Raw genomic sequence first — 24,009 nt, forward strand, 5'->3', positions numbered from 1 at the left:
TTTATGGTTCACTATATTTCTGCTATTGCACTCCAAATAGTTCAAAAGCAACATGTATTGAAGAAATTTTTTTTAAATGCAGGACTAAAAAATAGCATTGTTCTTTATCTCTTTAATCTTGGGAATTTTCCCAATACCAGGAGGCCAGTATACTTGTCTCTAATTTCCCAGAAACATTTCTCCTCTTCCATTTTTTTAAATGGACCCTTATTTTCTTTCATTCTCTCCTTAATACCCACAGTATATTTCAGAAAATTTTTTAGTGTTCTGTGTCTTCTATGGTGTGTTTTATTTATTTAGTTGCCAATCCATTACTCACTTGGTTCTAGGAAGGATTTAAAGTAGCTTACAAAGGCATATAAAATAAAGCTATATACTACGGGCTAATTCTTCCCTAGTCATGGTAAATGGATCTTTGTTTTGCTTTTAACCAGAATCTACACGCCAAGTGTAAATGGTATTGTTTCTTTTTCTAGATACACAATCCATCAATAATAGACTGTTATTATACAACCCTCCAGTCCCAGCATCCCAAAGCACCTTGAACCTATATTATTTTCTCTCAAATGGCCAAGTTAGACATTGATATGATGATAGTAACTATAATAAACAATAAAATCAGAAGCAAAGATTACATAAATAAGAGAAAAGACTTTAAAAAAAGAAAATATTATTAGGAACTGAAGTTTTTTCTTAACTAGGTTTATGTTTGAGGCAAATTCAACTTTAGATGAAGAAAAATTTACACTCACCAGCAGAGTAGGAGTTACAAACGTGAGGCAAGGGTTTTCCATGCCGCCATAGGGAAAGGATGGCGGCAGGACCAATAGGTCATACTGCCCCCAAATATATGGGCCTCCCAGATCTTCTGCAATTTTAAGCATAGATTCAGTCTGGAAAATGAATGCATATATATTTGTACATCTTAATCATTGCCATAATAAATTTCTTAAAAGTACACATTGCTTTCTATGAAGGCTATGAGATAATGATGCTATTTTAAATGAAAATGATACCCAAAAAATGTATCAACTGCAAACTCTCATAAAATAAGATACACTATTCGACTCTTTTAACACATTACTTAAAACCATTCATTTCATACTCATAAATCTTAAATCTACTATCTATCACTATTATTAAAAAAGGGTAACTTTATGACCAACCTCAGAAAATTCATAAGCAGACTTTTCCACCTGCTCTTTCTCAGACCATACCAACGTCCTTGGGCCAATCTGCCTGCAAAATGAAAAGGCTCAATAAAAATGAAATTCAGGGCAAATTACTCACCTGGTTCTAAGAAAGATTTAAAGTGTCTGCACACAAATCCTGACAGGAGTATGATTTACCACGTGCTTATATAAGGGGAGGAGGTGAGGCTAAGTGGTTTTTCTGAGGTACAAACCTCCTGTTGTACACGCGGCAGTAAATCTGCTTGTCTATAAAAGGGTGCAGCTTGAGCCACGTGAAAACCTAGATGTTACGTGCCCCCAAAGGTTAGCTCACTGGCTCAAGTAAGACCCTTAGGGATCTAGTTTCTTCCCTCAATCTTACAACTGTAGAAACCCAGACACGGCTCAATAAGAGATTATTCTAGAATAGGAGTGGATGTAAACTCTGTTATACACTTAAAGGTTGATTGCTTTTATAGAAGAATAAACAAACAAAGAGAAGGAAATCCTGTCAAATGCTGTAACATGGAAGAACCTTACGGATATTATGCTCAGTGCAATAAGGCAGTTACTGATGGACACATACTCTATGATTCCATTGATGAGGTGTCTAAACTAGTCAAACTCAGTGAAACAGAAAACAGAACAGTGGTTACCAAGGACTGGAAGGAGGTGGTAATGGAGCTGTTGTTTAGTCATATCCAACCCTTAGCGACCCCATGGACTGCAGCCTACCAGGCTCCTCTGTCCATGGGAGTTTCCAGGCAAGAGTGCTAGGTGGATTGCCATTTCCTTCTCCATGTGTTTAAAGGGTACAGAGGTTCAATTTTTCAAGATGAAAAAGTTTTGGAGATTTGTTTCATAATGACACAAGTGATTACTGAACTATATATTAAAGCTAGTTGCAGCCATGAAATTAAAAGATGCTTACTCCTTGGAAGGAAGGTTATGACCAACCTGGATAGTGTATTAAAAAGCAGAGACATTACTGTGCCAACAAAGGTCCGTCTAGTCAAGGCTATGGTTTTTCCAGTGGTCATGTATGGCTGTGAGAGTTGGACTGTGAAAAAAGTTGATCACTGAAGAATTGATGCTTTTGAACTGTGGTGCTGGAGAAGACTCTTGAGAGTCCCTTGGACTGCAAGGAGATCCAACCAGTCCATTCTAAAGGAGATCAATCCTGGGTGTTCATTGGAAGGACTGATGCTAAAGCTGAAACTCCAATACTTTGGCCACCTCATGCGACGAGTTGACTCACTGGAAAAGACTCTGATGCTGGGAGGGATTGGGGGCGGGAGGAGACGGGGACGACAGAGAATGAGATGGCTGGATGGCATCACCGACTCGATGACATGAGTTTGAGTGAACTCCGGGAGTTGGTGATGGACAGGGAGGCCTGGCGTGCTGTGATTCATGGGGTCGCAGAGAGTCGGACACGACCGAGCGACTGAACTGAACTGATTGTAATTCTGTGTTTCTCTTTTAAAACCACAATTTAAATAAAAAGAAGAAACAAATATAACTATATATCACATACAGGACTAGAACTCAAAAAAAATTTTTTTCATCTAAATTTCATCTTAAACATTGTATGCAATGCAAACCCCAAACAATAAGACTTTGCCTTGATATTCTTCCCCAGAAAGGCAGTGGATTCTAGGGCAGGGCCTCTCAAACATCAATGTGCATACAGTTATTTGGAGAGCTTGTGCAAATACAAAGTTTGATGTAGTAGGTCTGGGATAGGACCCAAGGACTTGTATTTCTTTCTTCTTTTTAAAAATATTTATTTGGGTGTGCCAGGCCATAGGTGCAACATGTGGGATCTAGTTCCTCAACCAGGGATTGAACCCAGGCCCCCTGCATTGGGAAAATGGAGTCTTAGCCACTGGACCACCAGCGAAGTCCTTGCATTTCTCACTCCCAGGAGATGCCAAAGCTATTGGTCTGTGGACCACTGTGAATAGAAATGGTAACCAGTGTTATGCAATACAAATTAATGAGAGTTGCAAATGTGAGCCACGTGTGTAAGTTTAAATTGTCTAGTAGCCACATTTTTTTTTAAAAAAAAGGCAAAATGAAGAGGGTGAAATCCATTTTAATACTATATTTTGTTTAACCCAATATATCAAAAATATTATCATTTTGACATGTAATCAGCATAAAAGATTATTAGTAAAATATTTTGCATTCTTTTTTTTCATATTAAGTCTTTAGAAATCCAGTGTGTGGTTTACACTTTCAGCACATCAAGCCTCATGTGGTTAGTGGCTGCTCCTCCAGACAGCAGAGTTCTAAGCTACAGGGGCTCCAACATCAGATGGCCTAAGATGGGTCCCAGCTCTGATATTTTCTAGCTCTGTTACTCTGAGCCAGTTACTTAAACTCACTGAGTATTTTTTTAATTGGTAAAATGAGAAAGAGTAATTGTATTCATTTCACAGAGTTGTGAGGATTCAAGAGGATGATGTACTGGAAAGTGAAAATGAAAGTCGCTCAGTTGTGTCTGACTCTTTGTGATCCCATGGACTATGCAGTCCCTGGAATTCTCCAGGCCAGAACCCTGGAGGGGGTAGCCTTTCCCTTCTCCAGGGGATCTTCCCAGCCCAGGGAATGAACCCAGCTCTCCCACATTACAGGCAGATTCTTTACCAGCTGAGCCACAAGGGAAGCCTGATGAATTGGAGCTGGTACCTAATGAGACCTGCTAACTGACAACTGCTATGTAGCTCGGCTGGTAAAGAATCCGCCTGTAATGCAGGAGACCTGGGTTCGATCCCTGGGTTGGGAAGACCCCCTGGAGAAGGGAAAGGCTACCCACTCCAGTATTCTGGCCTGGAGAACTCTATGGATCATATAGTCCATGGGGTCGCAAAGAGTCGGACACGACAGCGCCTTTCTGTTAGACAATGATGATGATTATTATTTAGCGAGTGCCTCCTATACATCAGGAGCTTTACATATGTTGGGTCTATCAATCCTCCCAAAAATCCTTTGAAGTACATATGATTATTTCTAGGTTTTAGGTGACGAAGATAAAACCCTAAAACATTCAGCATCCTCTGAAGTGAGACATGGGTATGTCTTGGTGAGTATTCATCCTGATGCTCACAGATGCTCATCCTGAGAAGTGAGCTACCCAAGGATGTTCACAGTTAACTTCGAGAGCTGGACCAGAAGCTGTGTTTGCCAGACATGTCCACCACACCCACATTTCTGGCAATTTAAAGAATGTGATTACTATACAGCCATTCTTAGTTTTCAGTTGTTTATAAATAAGAACAAACAAGAAATTAAGAAAAGGGAACTCTAGCTGCTGGTAAAACTTTAACAAAATATCTTATATTTCTGTAATATTCATAGACTTCCAAGTGCCTTAAAATAGTTTATCTCATTTATTGCACATAATCACCCAATGAGGTAGGAAGGGGGATGTCGTAATTTGAAGGATGAAAAAACAGCGGTTATGAGGACTGACTTGTTTAAACTTGCTTTAGACTCCAGATTAACAGTAAGAGTATGCTCATTCTCTAATACTTGGAAAGGCCAAGGGGTGACTGGTAAAGATCTTTTAATTTAAAATTAATTTGTGATTCACATTTCATGATTAGATTTGAATATTTCTAGAGCTTTCAGCCTGTTATCTTGAGAAACACAAAAGTGATCTAACAATAAATCCTGACAGAGGGTCAAGACACCTAAGGTTTGAACTTTGTGTATACTTCAAAATTTGTTCAAAAGCTCACCTGCTTTCTAAAGCTCCAACAACCAAAGCAATCAGGTAGCAGGGGATTGGAACCTGAAGGGGCAAAAAAGACACACAGCACATGCTTGAATTAGTGATTAAGAATGTTAACAGAATAAGACAATTCATATTCAAAAGAAAGTTTCCTTTCAAATCTCCAAACATTAGTGTAGATTACTTTCTTTTGGTACTTCTCAAATGGTTCCCATTTTTGAGGGGTCTAGCAGTTCAAAATTGCAATATAAAAACATTCAAAACATCTATTTCCCTTTTATCCTGTTAGGAAGGAAAACTTTTGAAATGTGAAAAATATGACTGCACAGTATTACAAGGTACATCTTAAGCATTTCACAAAAATTAACATATAAGAAGGCAACTGTGCTTTCCTCTTTGTTTTGTCCTTTTTCTTGAATTAAAAAATTTCGTTTTAAATTACTTTTATGAAATCACTCCTGGCATATTTGAGAGACATACAAAATAATCCAGCAATGAAAGGATGCTAAAGGTTTTAGAATCCCAGAAGCTGGGGTGGGGACAAAATTGTCCACTGTGATTCAATTACAAGTTCTGCTAAGGAGGATGATTTTAAAATCATTAATGTACACACACAGAGAGACACACACAACACAATTCATTAAAAAGTCAAAGATAGAAATCAAACTACCAGCTACCTAGGAATTGTAACTTAAAGGACTGTAACTGTTTTTTGGTCTAAGATAGCTCTTCTATCTGTGAACACTACGCCAACACATACCCACAGTTCCGTAGCAGGGCAGGTCAAAGTAACTTAGAAACAAGAAACCTGCTACTGGCTGAGATGAGCAAAAATGGCATCAGGCAAACCCCCTACCATACCTACCCAGCAGCTTCCTTCTTCAAATACAACGTTGCAAGCAGAACTAAATATTTCAAAAGAGCAAAAGAAAAAGAAATGAAAAAAAGCAGAAGCTGCATTCTAAATTCTGAAATATTTCAAAAGCCATTTTGCTTTCCAAATGGGAAGAAGCTACTTGGAGTTCACCACCAACTAAAACACAAAATCTAGACCCTAAGAGCTTACTTTTTGGCTGAATCTGTAAATTTTCCTGCTCGGGTCTTCTGGGTCAGGTGCTTCTCCATCACGAATGGCACTCATAAGTGCCACCAGTTCTTTGGGGACAGACACCTAATCAAGAAGAAAAGTCATTACCAGTTATAAATAAAATGTTCTATGTAAAATAACCTCTTCTGCCTTCTTGACTCTTGATCCAGTAGACTCTGAACCCAATACAGTCATATATATCAGTTTTATAAACAGAATTAGCAATAAATAAAACTGGCTTCTTTAAAAATGAATGTGAAATATTGACCTATTCATTTACCTATTCATATTGAAAGCGTTTGATAGAAACTAGATTAAAATCCCAGCTCCGCCATTTACTAACTGTGTGGACTGGGGTAAACAACCCTCCTGAGCCTCCATTTCCTAAATCAAATGAGGGTCATACTTCATAGAATTGTTGTGAGGAATAAATAACCTAAATTTATGTTACTTATAAAGAACGTACATTATTTATTTTAATCATTTACTTTTATTATGTTAACAATTTTTTTACCACACCTGGCAATGGCAGTCACCAGGCCTGATCCCCTCTATACCCTCAGGAGAGATTCAAAAGGATGCTATACTCACTTAAGAACAGAGAATAAAGTGAAGTGAAGTGAAAGTCACTCAGTCATGTCCGACTCTTTGTGACCCTATGGATTATACAGTCCATGAAATTCTCCAGGCCAGAATACTGGAGTGGGTAGCCTTTCCCTTCTCCAGGGGACCTTCCCAACCCAGGAATCAAACCCAGGCCTCCTGAATTGTAGGCGGATTCTTTACCAGCTGAGCCACAAGGGAAGCTCTGAAAATCTTAATATTTAAAACATAAACTTAAGAGTTACAAAATTCGACTTTTAAAATATCTTAATTTATGCAGTTTTGCCTGTGCTAGGCTTTCTCTAGTTATGTCATGTGGGGGCTACTCTCTAGCTGCGGTGTGCAGGATTCTCATTGCAGTGGCTTCTCTTGCTGTGCAGCACAGGCTCCAGGCAGGCAGGCTTTCGTAGCTGCAGCATGTAGGCTCAGTACTTGAAGCTCGTGGGCTCTAGAGAGCAGGCTCAGTAGCTGTGGCACAGGCGTAGCTGCTGCGTGGCATGTGGAATCTTCCCTGACCAGCGATCGAACCTGTGTCCCCTGCACTGGCAGGTGGACTCTTAGCCACTGTGTCACCAGGGAAGTCCCAAATTCTACTTTTTAAGGGTCTTGAGTGTGAGGAACTTAAACTTATTGCTGAGAAAGGTGAAATAATTTTCTCTGGAACCTTGTATGGAGAACATCCTTATGGAGCAAACCTATGGTCATTGACGTGTGTCCCCTAGCTCCATGATTCTGAAACTGTTACTTCTAATGAATGCCGGAATAAAGGACCATCCCCTGAGTATTAGTGACTTAGCAAGTATTCATTCCAACAATTCTGGACTTTCTTGTTCTGTCTGAACATAGTAATGTTAGTCGCTCAGTTGTGTCTCGACTCTTTGTGACCCCGTGAACTGTAGCCCACCAGCCTTCTCTGTCCATAGGATTCTCCAGGCAAGAATGCTGGAGTGGGTTGCCATTCCCTTCTTCAGGGGCTCTTCCCGACCCAGGGATCGAACCCTGGCCCAGCCCTCAAAGCTGTTACTGCGGCAAGCACAGAATCAGGAGCTCCAGACCCAGCGCTGCTATAGCCACAGATCCTGGAGCTAAAAGCCTAGAGACGACTGTGGTCACTTCCTCCCTTCATTTAGGCAGTGATATGTCATACAGATGAGAAAGCTGAGGTGGTGAGATCACAAGACTTGCCCAAGGTCATGCAGTTATTCAGTGGAGAAGAGCCCAGATCCTGGGGATCTTGGCCTCCAATGGTAGTTTCTGCAGCGTTACATTCAGGGTGGTTTGGTGGAGGGACAATGTGGGAATCAAGCAGTTTCCATAAATACTAGATGGTCCTCAGTTCCATTTGCCTGGTCCAAGTAAGTCTAGCCTCTGGGATAGTATTTATTAATTATAGTCCACCTTGTCATAAAAGGGTTAGCGGTACCTACAACAAGAATAAGTTGGAAATGCATACAAATAAGTCTGTAATATATGTCCATTAGGATACCTAGACAGACATTTACATGGCTAGTTCCCAGGTGGTGCTAGTGGTAAAGAACTCAACCAGCAAAGCAGGAGACAGAAGGGATGTGGGTTTGATCCCTGGGTCAGGAAAACCCCCTGGAGGAGGAAATGGCAACCTATTCCAGTATTCTTCCCTGGGAGATCCCACAGACAGAGGAGCCTGGTGGGCTATGGTCGATGGGGTTGCAAAGAGTAGGACATGACTGAAACGATTCGCACAGAGTGCATTTATAAAGCATTTAATCCTACAAATTTTTTCAAAGTTAAAAAGAGTTGCTCCCAAATTCTTGTTTTTAGGTCTAGAATTCTTTCTTTGTTTCTGTTGTTTTATTTATTTTTGGTTGCACTGGTCTTGGTTCTCAATAGGTTTTTTCCTCCAGTTGCAGCAAGTGGGGGTTACTGTCCGTTGCAGTGTGCGGGCTTCTCACTGCCGTGGCTTCTCTTGCTGCAGAGCACTGGTTTAGTTGCGGCTCCTGGCTCTAGAGCACAGGCTCAATAGTTGTGGCATACGGGCCTAGGCGCTCTGCGGCATGTGGGATCTTCCCGGAGTAGGGATCAAACCCTGTACTGGCAGGTGGATTCTTCACCGCTGATCCACCAGGAAATCCTCTGAATTCTTTTTAAAATCAGAATGATACTCATTTCCCTTTTTTACATTTATGTTTGAAACTGCCTTTGGAACAGAGGTTCAAAATGAGATCCATTTTTCTAGCATATTTCAGGCAGAATTTAATAAGTAAACTATTGCTAGCTAAAAAAACATTATTATCTCTGCTTATCATTATTGACTTATTTGGTTCATTTTGGAAAGATAATCTGTGTTCATGGATTGGAAGAATTAATATTGCCAAAACATCCATACTACCCAAAGCAATCTACAGATTTAATGTAGTCCCTATCAAAATACTCATACAGAACAATTAATTCAGCTAATAATTTCAGTAATAGTTACCTCTGCGCTGTAGGTTAATTTCACGGAAGGAGTGTCCTGGCAAGGAAGAATAGCTCTACAGTGGATAGCCTGGGAGAGAGAGGGAAAAAAGAAACAGCTGTTTCCCTGACTCATAAATCAAGTCATTAAGAAGTCATTACAATTGCAGCATTGTTCTTAGATACGTTTTTTTTAAAAGTAAAAATGTCTCACATTTCTTCAGTTCTTTTCAAGTATCAAAAGTAGATCTACGGATAAAAAAATCTCATTTCCCTTTTAATGTATGCCCCACCCTCACATTTCAGTTGGAGCGTGAAGCAACGTTAAACAATGATTCCTGAGCAACAGTAGCGCCCAGTGAGAAGTTGTTAGGAACCCTGTCGAAAAACGGCTCTTTAGTGAAGTAAATTTGAGAACCATGGCATGTTACATGCCTGTCTGGGAGAGTCACCAGGAACATTAGCTTTCTGAAGGCTCTGAAAAGACCTAGAATAAAGAAACCTGTTCAAATTCTTATTCTTATTTCAACACAAAACCCACTTTCTTTTGGTTAATTATTAGTCTAATGGGACGCCAATTTTCTCAGAAACACAGCTTGGACAACGTGCTTAAGGTCTTGACATTTTGATCTTGTGGCAAACTTTGAAAGGAAACACTAGGAAGACGAGGGAGAAAGAAAAGTCTCTTTTAACACCATCTAGACATATCCATTCACCTGATAGAGCGTTTCTTTGCTTCCACATCCGTCTGTCATAGTGATCAATTCCATCAAGAATGACCAGAATACCTACGATTTCATACCCTGGCCTGCTGTCAGATAAGTCTGCATCTATAGCTGGTGAGCAAAGGGAACCCAACCTCACTGAGCTGGAAGGAACACTGACACGCACCTCTCTCTCTCTGAGGGTGTTATAAATCCCAGACACACTTCACACCTCTGCAGACTTCTTTCTATCCTCCAGACACCAGCTCTTTTCACTTCAGATCTAATAGATTCTCCAAAGATACAGGAGTCCAAGTGACCTCACCTCTCGTTGGATTAAGTAGTCTGCTCTCCCCAAACAAGGTTCTAAGACCATGCATTTAGGGTTCCGTAAAGGTCCCTGGTTATGTGACTCCACGATGCCAGGAGTGAGGTGTATGTGTATTTCACTGGATAAGACCAAACCCATGAAAATATGCATAGAGAACAGCTATAAGAAAACTCATCAAACAAAATCACGTCTCTGTGCTTCCTATCAACTGTAGTAATTTAACTGAAATTGCTTTCCTCCATTTTGAAAACTGCTGCCAACAAGAAATGAAATAAAGTGTTCAAAATTCACATTCTTGTGACTCACATATCTTGCATTTCTTGCTAACTTTAGTTTATGGACATTCCATAACAATTACTGATGAAAATCAGATAAGAGATCGAGTGTATGATTGGTACATTCTTGTCTAGAACACGGTATCTCTTCCAGATTAGTGAACTGAGGGTTTCTTAGACAAAAAATAAAACTTCAATTGGCAATAAAAAGTAAACATTGCCAGCACTGCTTCCTTTCTGATAGACTTGTTTTCAAATGTGAGCCTACCATAGTATCTTACACAGAGGAATATTTGAAGGATTAAATATGCAGAGTACCTTACACAATGCTTGGAAATATAGTCAATGTTTAATGAAGTAAATTCTTTTAATTGTAAACTATTTGATTGCTAAAGGAATTAGTTTTGTTTCTTTCAGGAGTTTGACATGTGACAGACTATCTCTAAATATGTTCTTTATTTTTAGCTTTTAAACAGAAAACAGATGCAGTCTAAATCATATCATCTTAATGGTACATTAATATATATACATAATGTATACATTCGTAAATGTGTAAGAAAAATCTGGAAAGGCTACAGACCAACTCAGCTGTTATCTCTGGACAGTGGCGTCTGGAGAGGAATGGGAAATCTGATCCTTCCCTTTATTGTTAAGCAGTTTCATAACCAGTACATATTTTGTTTAACAGTGTTTTCCTTTCATTTTAAGACCGTTTATTGAGTGCCCACTCTATGCCAAGTTCTATGGTAAGTGCTGAGGATGTGAATATATTAATAAATATGATCTAGATAGTCCAGTCTAGGTATACATGTTTCAAAAGAAAAGAAGTTTCTTTTTAAAAGTAATATATGAATGTATTTATGGTGAGAGATATAAATAAAATGTGTGTAGTCTTTATAAGATAAAATACTATCTTAGGTAAGACCCCAGGATCCTAAGACCACTGTCCACTTTGCTTCGTTCAGTTGCATGAGCTGGGAATAATAAACCATCCCAAGTCCTTTTTACCTGGCACTGACTAAAGAGATAGGGGTGCTGCTTCCCAGAAGTTTGTTCAGGAGTGAGCCACTGAAGAGCAGAAGATTTTGGAGATGTCTCAAAAGAAATCTCTATAACAATTTCTTGATTTCTGTATGAAAGGAACAAATACATTAGTAGTATAAAATTCAATCTAACTAAAATTTTAATTCATAATACATAAACAGCATGATATACACCAAATAACATAAACAGAATTTTATGAGGTCTCATTACTGCTTGAGAGTAAGTTCTAGCGATGCTTGCCTTGCACATTCTTACCTGAATGTCAGCCTGTGAGTCTTTTTTTCTACATGGTAACTGCTTATGAAGATGTAAGAGGAACTAATATTAGGTGACTACCCCAGCTTTTTTTCTGTGATACGACGTAATCTTTTACAGTGGTGGGAAGGTAGAAGAAATAACTTTGGAATGCTGACGACCACTGCAGGGGTGGCAGAGCATAACACAGGGCAGTGCTAGTTTGCAAACTGTTACTGGAAGAGTTAAGAACTTGAGGGTAAATGTTCAGTCTGTTAAATCTATGATAAAAGCATATGTGTTTATATTTAATCTCTTCTTCCTAGTAATTAGTTTTTATTGCATTTTACAAAAGTATTAGCCCGTGGTGGACTGGAACTAACAAAAACTGGTCCTAACCCAGATAGACTGAGCAGCATTGTTAATGAAGAAACAGCAAGAGCCCTGGAGACCAGTGGCTGTGCTTGAGTCCTGACTCTACCACTGACTGTGAACTTGGCTGTGCTGTGAACTTGAGCAAATTATTTGAACTTCCTATGCCATAGTGGCTTCATCTGTGGAATATGGTTAATGATATACCTCACAAATTATGTGCGTTTCCTTTCTTTTTCTTAAATGGGAAGAGAAGATATTAAAACACTGGCTGCTACAAGGTGGGATTAGATTGACTTTGTTCTAGGCCAATGGTTTTCCACCATTTATTCCCTCCCCAATATACCAAGGAGTGGGATATACTCCCAATATGACAGCTCTGGCTAACATTCTTGAACAAGTTACCTTCTCTCTCTGAGGTTCCCTTTCCTCGTTTGTCACTTGTATTAATCGAATAACAATGACAAACACATAACCATTTCACCTAACCATTTCTACACACTAATCTTGGGATAAGCACTGTAGATGTATTCTTTAATCCTTAGAGTGCATGTGTGCTAAGTTACTTCAGTCATGTCCCTTTGTGACCCACGGACTGTATGTAGCCCACCAGGCTCTTCTGTCCATGGGATTCTCCAAGCATGAATACTGGAGGGGGTTGCCATGCCCTCCTCCAGGGGCTCTTTTCATCCCAGGGATCAAACCTGCAACTCCTACATCTCCTGCATTAGCAGGCAGGTTCTTTACCACTAAGGCCATCTGGGAAGCCCAAACCCTTATAGTAACCCTTTGTAAAATGTAGATCACGCCACAAAGGGTTACTGTGGGGATTAGAAGAAAGAATACATCTACAGCACCTATCCCAAGATTAGTACATAGAAACGGTTATGTGTTTGTCATTGTTATTCCATTAATAAAACTGGCCAGCCTCTGGCGAGGAGGTGAAAAACACACAGCTTGTAAGAGCATCCCAGGTGATCCTGAAATGCTTCCTTAAGGCATTCCCACCATCACTCTAGGTATTACTAACATGATGAGTGAAGAAGTAACAATTATCAAATCCTATTTTGGAGTATTTTATACAGTGAATTTCTTTAGTATCTTAGGAATATATAATTTTCACTATAAGCTTCGATCTGAACAGCAGATTGGTAGGAGGAGTGCACCAATTACTACATACACACAAACTGAAAACAGGAAATGAAAGAAAAAACTAAAATAAAAATATATATTCCCCTTATTTAGCCATAAAAGAGAAAGATGAGAATATCCATACTTGCACAGAGCAATAGGAAGAGAGATTTCCATTGGTGATCCTTTGTAACTTTGTCTTTCTCCAAGAGTATATTTGACTTCTTGTCCATTGATGACCACTTTTTCTATTGTGAGGTCCTTTGTATCCAGAATCTAGAAATAAATCAGTATTTTTAGATGATGAGAAAATTTTTTTATGCACTGGAAAAAACTAAATGTTAGTTACAGTCTTACTAAAATTTCAGATTAGAACTAGTTGCTTTAAGACAGAGTAAGATACAGAGTGAAAGATAGGAATTGAAGGAGTTGACAGCACAGTCCCGATCCACGTTCTCTAAACTTCCCCCTCTACCGTCTGAGCTACCAGGGAAGCCCTGGCTTTAAGTAAAAGTCAGATCTAAATGAAAATGCCTTTGCTTCTGTCTCCTAAAACTTAACTTCTCTACTATGAAAAAGCTCATCTATAACTTGTTCTTTCATCATGACTCCTCAATATATATTACCTTGTATTTCTTCCTAGAATTCATATAGTCCTACTGCTCTGTACTACTTTCATAGACCCCAAAATTAAAACAAATCTTGGTGCTTATTAGGCAAATAAGCAGATTGTACATCACTGCTTTGCGTATCGAGAGAAAGTCCGACCTGGTTACAGCAACTCTGACCAAATGGCCGTACAGGGCAGCAGTTCCCAACCTTCTTGGCACCAGGGACTGGTTTCACGGAAGACAATTTTTCCACAGACCAGGGGGGTTGGGGGGATGGTTTCAGGATGATTCATGCACATAATATTTATTGTGTTATTATTATTACATCAGCTCCATCTCAGATTATTAGGCATTAGACCCCGGAAGTTGGGGACCCCTGCTACTGGAAGATTGGGAGTGCATATCTACTTGCCAGGCAGATTATCTGCTTTGGGCAGGAAGGGAGTGGCAACAAGTGTCTGAGGATTTTCCATCCCAATATTCCTCTACTAAGCCCTAGAAACCATACCCTTTAATTATCTCTCAACTAATCTCTTGTTCTAGAATCTTCAACCTTCCTACGCCACAAGCCTGTTTCCAAACAACTTAAAGCTTCCAGCTTCCCATATTAATTTTAAAACTTCACTCAATCCTTCTGCCCCCTCTGATAACTATCCTACTTTTCTCCTTCCTTCCTTAAACTCCAAGGGTTATCTATGGCTACTATTTCCACTTCCTCACCAATCTATCCTCCCTTTCTCCTCTTTAGTCTGACTTCTAGCTTTTGTGCCACAGAAAGAGCAGTTCTCCTGATCAATAGGTCTTTTCTGTTCAGTAACCTGGACCTCCGCTGCTAATGGCCCCACTGGACTGTACCATCTGTCTGAAGCCCTTTCCTTGGCCTCTTTGACTTCACACATCAGTGATTCTCCTCTTTGTCTAATGCTTTTCTCCTCCCCTCCTCTCTAACTACAAAATCTAGATACGTCCCCATGCACTAGCCTTGGGCTTTCAGTTTACTTACCATATTCTTCAATCCCTAGTTCTTGCTCATTCTCACATCTTCACCTGGAACCTCTGTGCAGGTGCTACCCATCACTTTCATAGCTGCCTCCCCTCCCCAGGACTTCAGCAGGTATCTCTAACTGTCTGGTTAACATTTCCATGGGAAATAGCACCTCATATTCAATAGGCTCCTGAAGATTTTAAAAACAAAGCCACCCTTCTGTACCCTAAGTTTGCCCTCTCTCCTGCTGTCTCTATTCCGTTGATGGAACTCCTCAACTTACCTAAGGTTTGAAACATTCAAATAATCCACAGTTGGTCCCAATTCCCCATCCCGCATAGCCAATTAACAAATTTTTCTTTCACACTGCGCTCATACATTTTTTTTTCCTTCTACCACCACCCAAGGTCAGGCCCTGGACTTTCAGAACTGCTCACTATCTAACCTTCCTACCTCTGACATCTTTCCCTTGAAATCTGGCCTAGAATAGCATGGGGAGTTAGACTGCCAAGAAACAGTCACTTTCCAGTCACCTCTCTTTTGGATCAGTTAACTGGGTCATAAGTTGAGGAAATTTCAACAATTTTATTCTTATCTAGAGTCAAGAGTTTTTGGCTGGGAAGAAATTTCCATCCTGGTTTTATTATCTTTTCCCTTTCTTTTTCTTTGTTTTTTAAGAGCAGCCAAATTTGTTATGAGTATCATCAGTTTTCCTTCCAATGGGCAATTCTTATTTCTTTTGGAGTACTCTCTCTTTTTGGGGAGTCCCTCAATGATTGCCCTTACTCTAAATTAAATTATCTTCCCACTCTTGCATATTCAGAAATACTGGATTTTATAGCTTAAGAATAGTAAAGGTACTCCTTTGCTCATATTCCAGTACTTGTTTCTGAATATCTGATTTGTTGTAAAAACCTGATGGAGTATCTTATGTATATAAACTACTTATGTTTATACTACTTTTATAACCATAAGGGTTTCCCTGGTGGCTCACCTGGTAAAGAATCCGCCTGCAATATGAGAGACCTGGGTTCAAGCTCTGGGTTGGGAGGATCCCCTGGAGAAGGGAAACGCTACCCACTCCAGTATTCTGGCCTGGAGAATTCCATGGACTATACAGTCCACAGGGTCACAAAGAGTCGAATACAACTGAGTGACTTTCACTTCACTATAACCATAAGGGTGAATCATTTGGGTCATTTCCCAGTGGAACATATTCTATTTTCTGTATTGCCTAAACTTTTCAAATCTGTTCTGAATCAGAAGACTGTTTTAACTCTTTTTCTGTGGAACCTTTTCCGTATGCTTTGTGTTTGTTACAGCAGCTGGCCCAGCTTTCTCCAGCAGCACTTACTGTGCCACATTACAAGGATTTGTTTTATCCATTAGACTGAGGGCTCTTCAAAAGAAAAAGAATGTTACTTAGGTTTCCATTCCCAGGGTTTAAAACAGTGCCAGAGAAACAGTAGGTGCCAATTAACGCACAAAACAAGTCCTGAACCAAGAAAAAATAGGAAATGCAATGTTTAAGCTGTGTATCTCAAATCCTAATCTCAGCTAGCACTCCCAAATTACTTAAGAAATTCCCCTTCAAATTTCACTGATAAATGTTATTAAGCAATTGATCAAAAATATAACTAAGAAGGAAAAACAAAGGAAACTGGATAGTTAGCTAGCTGGAATCAGCAATTTAAAAATCTTCTCTTGAGATTTGCAGAATGCAAAAAATCAGGCAGGTTTTTAGACTGGAACTTTAAACAGACATAAAATTTAAGGGTCCTAACTCTAGCTTAATCATGGAACAGAGGTAAAGGTTTAATTTTCATAAACAGGAGTGCAAGGTCATTTTAAGCAGTGACAAACTATCAAAATTCACTTTCTTTTACTAAAAGGAGAGATTGCATTGAAAGAGGACTTCAGTTCAGCCGATCCTGCCTGGGCAAAGCTATCTGCAATAATAAATGATAGCCTGGCATTTCAAGCAGACAAAGTGCAGCCTATAAGGAAATAGTTGTGATCTTGCATATAGTACTTTGATTCATTTATTTCCTTATAGTACTTCTGGGGACTACAAATCAATACACAGAGGAGTCCACTGATTTTTCAAATCAGAATTAGTCTAAGAAAATGTTAAATAACAAAATAAGAAAGTTAGGTGCTTTATTGGTTCATATCAATGAACTCAAAATACACGTCTATTACTCAAGCAGGCAAACGTCATAAAAGCCACCAACTCTTATCTAAACTTGCTAATAAGCCCAATCAATGGATCCCACTGATTTCCCCCTATCAACCTTACAACGTACCTTCTCTGTTGCTTATTGCTGGGCTGTAGTAGCTATCACCACACTATGCAATATATGTGGCTAGTTTTCTTGTTCCTCTTATTTGTAAAAATCCTTACCTTTGAAATTCAAATACTATCAGACAGCTTGAGTAAGAACACTGAAAATAGGCTATGTTGTACAGATAAATTAATAACACTCCACAAAGCTAAACAAGTTTTTCGTCATTCTGGTGGCTAGAGAGCTTGGAGAAGTCCTTATTTTCTAAGAAAGTGCAATATTACTTGCTACTGGGAACCAACTATTAATCAATTGTATTGAGACATCCTTAGAAAGCTTGAATGTCCCACCCCTCCTTAAATTATTCTCAGAGAAGGGTGATAAGAAGCAAAGGTAGGAAGAACCATGAATCCAGAGACAGCTGCACCTGGAGTTATAAAGCAGAGACTGAAAGAATTACAGTAGGGCTTGGAATTCTAGCGGGTTTTAGAACTGGCAGGGAGATGGTGACCGGTCATTTCCTATAGACCTGCAAGCTGAAATAAAGGGGCCTGGGAGGGAGCAGTGGGACTGAGAATCTGCAGGACAGAGGGCCTGAGACTTAGCTGAGAGTGTGGACTGAGGAAAGTGGGCTGGGGACTGGAAGAATTCTGGGGCCTGAGGAGGGAGTTCTGGGCTGCAGGCCGAGGAAATGGGGAGACCACAGGGGGCGGGTTTAACGCTGGGAGCTAGGATTAGCGGGGAAAGAATTCCTGCTAAAATGAAACTTGAGCGCTGGGTGAGGAGCGGGATGTGTCCAGGAACTGCGAAGGAGGCTTTGGGGAAAGGAGTGGAGGAGAAGGCAGTGTGCATAGTGGGTAAAGATGGAATGCAGAGACTCCAGTTGGGTTGGGAGGGAGCGATATGGGATGCGTGGGGGGCTGAAGACGGGGCACTGAGAAATGAGTGGAGGCTGAAGTGGAGGTGCAGAACAGGGGCTGTGGGCTGCGGAGGAGCGCCGACGAACGCGTGAAGCAGGCGGGGGGCAGGCACCGGGAAGGGGCCGAAGCGGGGTGAGAGACTGGAGACGGGTGGCCAGGGAGAGGCGGGCACCCGGGAGCATGTCCCCCCGTACCAGGCTGCGCAGATTGTCCTCCTGGGACTGGACGGTGAGCGCGGCGGTCCCGGTCAGGACCCGGCGAGTAAAGTCGATGCTGCAACGCAGATGCAAGTGTTTGGTCTGGCAGACGGACGCCGGGGAGGCCAAGGAGCACGTATCCACTACCTCGGGCATGGCTATGAAGGAGTCCCGATGCACACGATCTGCACCCCAGCTCTCAGTAACCAGACTACTCTGCTGAGAGCGAGAGAAAGGGGGAGTGAGGTAAAGGGAGGAGGAAGAATTTGCGGTGTCCGCTGGGAAAGGAAGTTCTTTGAAGGCAATAAAGAGTACGGTGTGACACTGATGGAACCACAAGTCCCATGGTGCAGTGCGACAAGGCATGCGCTTTGCTCTCTGGGAGTGTGTGTGTGTCGAGGGATGTAGAAGTGGGTCGATATTGCTCCCAAAGTGGCAGGAGGAGGGAAAAGGAGAGGAATGGAAGTTAGAGGAAGGGTAAGCAGATGGAAATAAGTGAACGTTTTATTTTAGTTCCATTCAACTTCGATGGAAGTTGCAATAACAGTAGAAGAAATGTCAGACCTGTTGATGATTATGGGTAGTGAGAGGGGCGGGGTAAAAAGAGATAAGAGAACCGTCAGAAGAAGCTTTGTCGAGCAACTCCTCGTTAGTATAGTGGTGAGTATCCCCGCCTGTCACGCGGGAGACCGGGGTTCGATTCCCCGACGGGGAGGCGTGTAACTTTTTTCTTTCTTTGCAGGGTTCATGCAAGCATTTCAAAAGCTACTGTGAAAGCAGGGTTCATGCAAGCATTTCAAAAGCTACTGTGAAAGAGAGTCAACATCAAGGTTTATATTTCAAAACCGTTTTGTATCTTTCCATGTCGGCAACCCAGTATGTACATTTCCAGGCCCTAGAGATCAAAACGAAAATAAACCACATTCTCATCTTAGAAACTTAGAACGATTACCTCAGTATACTGTAATGAGAGAATTCTATAAGAGTGTGCAGTGGGCGCAAGGGGGATGCAGAACTGGGGCATACTGGACGTGAGGAGGGGTTGAAGGATGACTTGCCTAAAAAATGGAACCTCAGAGTTGAAACTGTGAAAACTGGAGAAGAATGTATCTCAAAGGACTTTAAACAGCTGGACCTTTAATCTTGAATGCTTGAATGGGGTACTCATAGAAGAATTTTAAGCAAGGGAATGACATGGTCAGACTTATGTTATTAAAGGAACACTAGTAGCATTCAGAGAATGACTGTGTGTGTGTTAGTCTCCTATCTGACTCTTTATGACCCCATGGACTGTAGCCCCTCAGACTTCTCTGTCCATGGGATTCTCCAGGTAAGAATACTGTAGTGGGTTGCCATGCCCTTCGCCAGGGGATCTTCACTACCCAGGGATTGAACCTGGACCTCCTGCATTTCAGGTAGAGTCCTTACAGTCAGAGCCACCAGGGAAGCCCCAGAAAATGGGCATGAGGTATCAAAACCAGAGTCAGGAGATTTGGAAACTGCCAGGCTTCCCTGGTGACTCAGATGGTAAAGAATCCGCCTGCAATGTGGAAGACCTGGGTTTAACTTGGGACAAATGGAGTTTGAGAATGTATGGGAGTCAGAGTGGAGGCATCCTTGAAACACTGTGGGGAAGGTTCAGGTAGATATGAGAGTATCATCATGCGGTGAGTGAAACTATGACAGTGAGTAAACTCAGCCCAGGGATCATGTGCACAAAGAGCAGTGAAAACTGCTGGGAAGCTTGGAGCATGCCAGAATTTAAGAAAAAAAGCTAGAAGATGGGAGGAATCCTTTCACAGTGTACATGTATACCAAATTACCACGTGCATACTTTCAATATCTTAACATTTTATTTGTCAATTATACTTCAATAAAGTTGCATTTTTTAAAAGGTGGGGGATGGTGGTGCTAGAGTAAAAGGAACTCATGAAATAAACTAAAGAGGCAACCAGCAATGTCAAATACAGCCTAGAGGGCCATTACAATAAGAAGTAGAAAGTCTTCCTTGAATTTGGCAATGGGATGGAGGTGGGAAGATGTTGGTTTTGTTGACTTTTGTGGTTTAGTTGAAGGTGGATGACAGAGAGCAGCAACTGAGCAATAAAAAGAGCAGAGGGGAAATATAACAGAGGCTGCTCTCTCAAGACCTGTGGCCAATGTGAGAAGGGAAGGAAAATGAGGAACAGGGAGGAGTATAGGGAGTATGGTGCTGAGAAAACGTTGTTTTGTCTTTATAGAGAGGGAAACTTTGACAAGTTTAAAGGTGAAAGGATTTCTAGAGAAGCTGAATTGAGCAGTTGGAGAGCACTACATCTCTCCGTTCTGTATCAAAGTGATCTAGCAATTAAATTTGGCCCCAGCCACAGATAGAGAGGCTATTCAGTAGAGTATCCTTGTGTTGGCCCCTGCAAGCCAAAGGAGAACAAAATGAAACCTCCCAAACTATGAAATCCAATACCTTACACATGCATAAATCCTAACCCCATAGAGCCTAAGAATCCATGACATGATTGGCATTTGCAAATGCATTTTGAGGCCTAAAAAGTGTTCCCGGTGTCACCAAATCTAGGGTAACAAATATGATGCATTAGAACTGATTTAGCAAAAGAATATACAATCAAATTATCTTCCTAGTGGAGAAAGGATAGTTTGTTTTACACTAAGAGAATGTCAATTTCATCATCTTCCATTATTAATCACCAGGAACCCACAGAGTTTATGCCTCTATGTTCAAGAATAGATATCCACAGACAACCACATATGAATCCCTCAAACAGATTAATAGATTAATCAAAACACAAATATACAGTAGGAATTGTTTTCTATGATACCACAGACACCCAAATATAAAGTGTACAATAACAGTAATTCACAAATAGGACTGTCATTCATATCTAACAGTGGATTGAGGTTTTTAAATGAAGTTTCCCATTGCTTTTCTAAAATGAGGATACTATGAGGGTGTATATGCAACAGGAGATTCACATTTTATATATATATATATATAATTTTTTTAAGATTTATTTTATTTTTTGACTGTGGGAGGTGTTTGTTGCTGCATGCAAGCTTTCTCCAGTTGCAGTGAGCAGGGGCTGCTGTTCGTTGCAGTGTCCAGGCTTCTCATTGTGGTGGCTTCTCTTGTTGCAGAGCACAGGCTCTAAGTAAGGAGACTTCAGTAGTTGTGGCTCTCAGGCTCTAGAATACAGGCTTAACAGTTGTGGCACCTGGGCTTAGTTGCTCTGCAGCACGTGGGGTCTTCCCAGATCAGGGATTGTATCAGTATTGCTTGCATTGCAAGGCAGATTCTTAACCCCTGAACCACCAGGGAAGCCCTAATTTTATATTTTTAAATTTTAGTGAAGTCACCTTGTCCCATCACTTCATGGCAAATAGATGGGGAAACAGTGGAAACAGTGGCTGACTTTATTTTGGGGGGCTCCAAAATCAGTGCAGATGGTGATCACAGCCACGAAACTTAAAGATGCTTACTCCTTGGAAGGTAAGTTATGACCAACCTAGATAGCATATTAAAAAGCAGAGACATTACTTTGCCAACAAAAGTCCATCTAGTCAAGGCTATGGTTTTTCCAGTAGTCATGTATGGATGTGAGAGTTGTACTATAAAGAAAGTTGAGCACCGAAGAATTGATGATTTTGAACTGTGGTATTGGAGAAGACTTTTGAGAGTCCCTTAGACTGCAAGGAGATCCAACCAGTCCATCCTAAAGGAGATCATTCCTGGTTGTTCATTGGAAGGACTGATATTGAAGCTGAAACTCCAATACTTTGGCCACCTGATGCGAAGAGCTGACTCATTTGAAAAGACCCTGATGCTGGGAAACATTGAGGGCAGGAGGAGAAGGGGACGACAGAGAATGAGATGGTTGGATAGCATCACCAACTCAATGGACATGAGTTTGGGTAAACTCCCGAGAGTTGGTGATGGACAGGGAGGCCTGGCATGCCGCAAAGAGTTGGACACGACTGAGCGACTGAACTGAACTGAACTGACAGTTGATTAACAATATTGTGTTAATTTCTTCTGTACAGCAAAGTGACTCAGTTATATGTATACACACACATATATATGTATATATATGTGTATATATATATTTTTCCATATTCTTTTCCGTTATGATTAGTAACAGGATGTTGGATATAGTTCCCTGAGCTAAACTGGTAGGACTTTGTTATTTATCCATCTTGCATATAATAGTTTGCCTATGCTAATCCAAAACTCCCATCAAAAGGAGATTTTACTAAGGATGAAAAAGATGATTTACATAAAGTTCTATGAAAAGAAATGCACATATATTTACAGAGCATTATGAACAGTAGGTATTTCAGCTCTACTGCTCTATGACTTTACCTGGTTGTTGTTTAGTCACTAAACTGGGACCACATGAACTATAACACACCAGGCTTCCCTGTCCTTCACTATCTCCCTGCTGCTGCTGCTGCTGCTGTTTGACAGGGGGAACTTAAAGTAATAAGACACGATGAAACGTTGTTGACCATCTATCTCTAAAGTTCTAAATGTTCAAGAGGTTGCCTCCAAAAAACTTCCATCAACTACTAATCATTCTCACATTCAAGATGTTTTCTCAGAATATGTATTTTTAGTGACATACTGCAGTAATCTTTTCCATGTTCAATGTACAATATTTCATCCCCTTGATGAGTTACTTTTACTTTTTTCCTTTTATATTTTTCTATATGTCTAAAATTTCTAAAAGGAATGTGTTGCTAATATAAACATCACTTAGAAAGGGGGAGAAAAAAGGAGCTTTATGGCAAACAGGACTTTTTCTTTTTCCTTTTATAGATATTTCTCCAAACTTCCTAAAATCATATTTTAAATATAAATAGGGAATACAGTGTTGCTGTAGGAGGAAATAAAGGGGGCTTTATAGTAAATAGGACCATCAGAAAACTTGTTAAACTAGGTGGGAGAGACAAGCTGTTTGAAGTAAACTATTGGTAACACATCTTGATTTCTATTTAAGTGTTGGTAGTTCTGTAATGAGTCTGTGGTTTCAGGAGGGGTTTCCCATGGCTCCTGGAGCCACATCTATCTTGAGTATTATTTGTCCATGGCTTTATGGTGATTCTCATCTTCTTGAGCAGAAATAGGAATGGGGGCAAGATTCTACCAGGAGAATAATTTACTTTTCCCAGAAGTTTATTGAGATCCTTTTATCTGCGAATGCTGGGTATACAGTGGAGACACAGAAAGAGAGCTTTCTTACGGTCCCGAAACATGTTACCTACAAGCTTGAACATCTCTACCAACAGTTAAAACGGCGCAGTGGCCAGGTACAGGGATCAGTAAGGTGTGGCCTAGACTGCTGCTGCTGCTGCTAAGTCACTTCAGTCGTGTCCGACTCTGTGTGACCCCATAGACGGAAGCCCACCGGGCTCCCCCATCCCCGGGATTCTCCAGGCAAGAACACTGGAGTGGGTTGCCGTTTCCTTCTCCAATGTGTGAAAGTGAAAAGTGAAAGTGAAGTCGCTCAGTCATGTCCGACCCTTAGCGACCCCACGGACTACAGCCTACCAGGCTCCTCCATCCATGGGATTTTCTAGGCAAGAGTACTGGAGTGGCTTGCCATTGCCTTCTCCACTATCTCCCTGAGTTTGCTCAAACTCATGTCCATTGAGTCAATGATGCTATCCATCTTATCCTCTGCCATCCTCTCCTCCTGCCCTCAATCTTTCCCAGCATCAGGGTCTTTTCCAGTGAGTCGGCTCTTTGCATCAGGTGGCCAAAGTATTGGAAAGAACAATTCTGGGAGTAGAGAATTCTCAAAGTTAATTCAGTGCTGCACACACTCCTTAACATTTTGCCTTGCTTCTTTCCTCTCAAGATTATACATCTGACAC

General features: G+C 40.7%; 1 protein-coding gene, 1 long non-coding RNA gene and 1 other non-coding gene across 5 annotated transcripts in view; 2 read left to right on the forward strand and 1 right to left on the reverse strand.

Annotated features, from left to right (window-relative positions):
* LTA4H (leukotriene A4 hydrolase) overlaps positions 1 to 18,352 on the reverse strand; it is a 32,200-nt gene extending 13,848 nt beyond the window's left edge. Inside the window, exons 1-8 of the mRNA XM_055395413.2 lie at positions 18,121 to 18,352; positions 13,271 to 13,401; positions 11,353 to 11,473; positions 9,057 to 9,125; positions 5,978 to 6,082; positions 4,919 to 4,971; positions 1,167 to 1,239; positions 753 to 893 (exon numbers count right to left, since the gene is read on the reverse strand). Coding sequence (XP_055251388.2) covers positions 753 to 893; positions 1,167 to 1,239; positions 4,919 to 4,971; positions 5,978 to 6,082; positions 9,057 to 9,125; positions 11,353 to 11,473; positions 13,271 to 13,401; positions 18,121 to 18,279 — 852 coding nt within the window. The 5' untranslated portion in view covers positions 18,280 to 18,352. The remainder of the gene's footprint in view (positions 1 to 752; positions 894 to 1,166; positions 1,240 to 4,918; positions 4,972 to 5,977; positions 6,083 to 9,056; positions 9,126 to 11,352; positions 11,474 to 13,270; positions 13,402 to 18,120) is intronic.
* A 177-nt stretch (positions 18,353 to 18,529) lies between these two features.
* Positions 18,530 to 24,009, forward strand: part of LOC148777640 (uncharacterized) — a 106,410-nt gene continuing 100,930 nt past the window's right edge. For all 3 annotated transcript variants that reach the window (XR_016037622.1, XR_016037624.1, XR_016037623.1), the window contains exon 1: positions 18,530 to 18,783. This is a non-coding gene — a long non-coding RNA (uncharacterized LOC148777640). The remainder of the gene's footprint in view (positions 18,784 to 24,009) is intronic.
* Positions 18,767 to 18,838, forward strand: TRNAD-GUC (transfer RNA aspartic acid (anticodon GUC)). The gene has a single exon. It is a non-coding gene; the product is annotated as a tRNA-Asp (tRNA).

Source organism: Moschus berezovskii, chromosome 6 (assembly GCF_049115385.1).
Source record: "Moschus berezovskii isolate FMDL1 chromosome 6, NW_MosBer_1.0, whole genome shotgun sequence".
Classification (NCBI taxonomy): Eukaryota; Metazoa; Chordata; class Mammalia; order Artiodactyla; family Moschidae; genus Moschus; species Moschus berezovskii.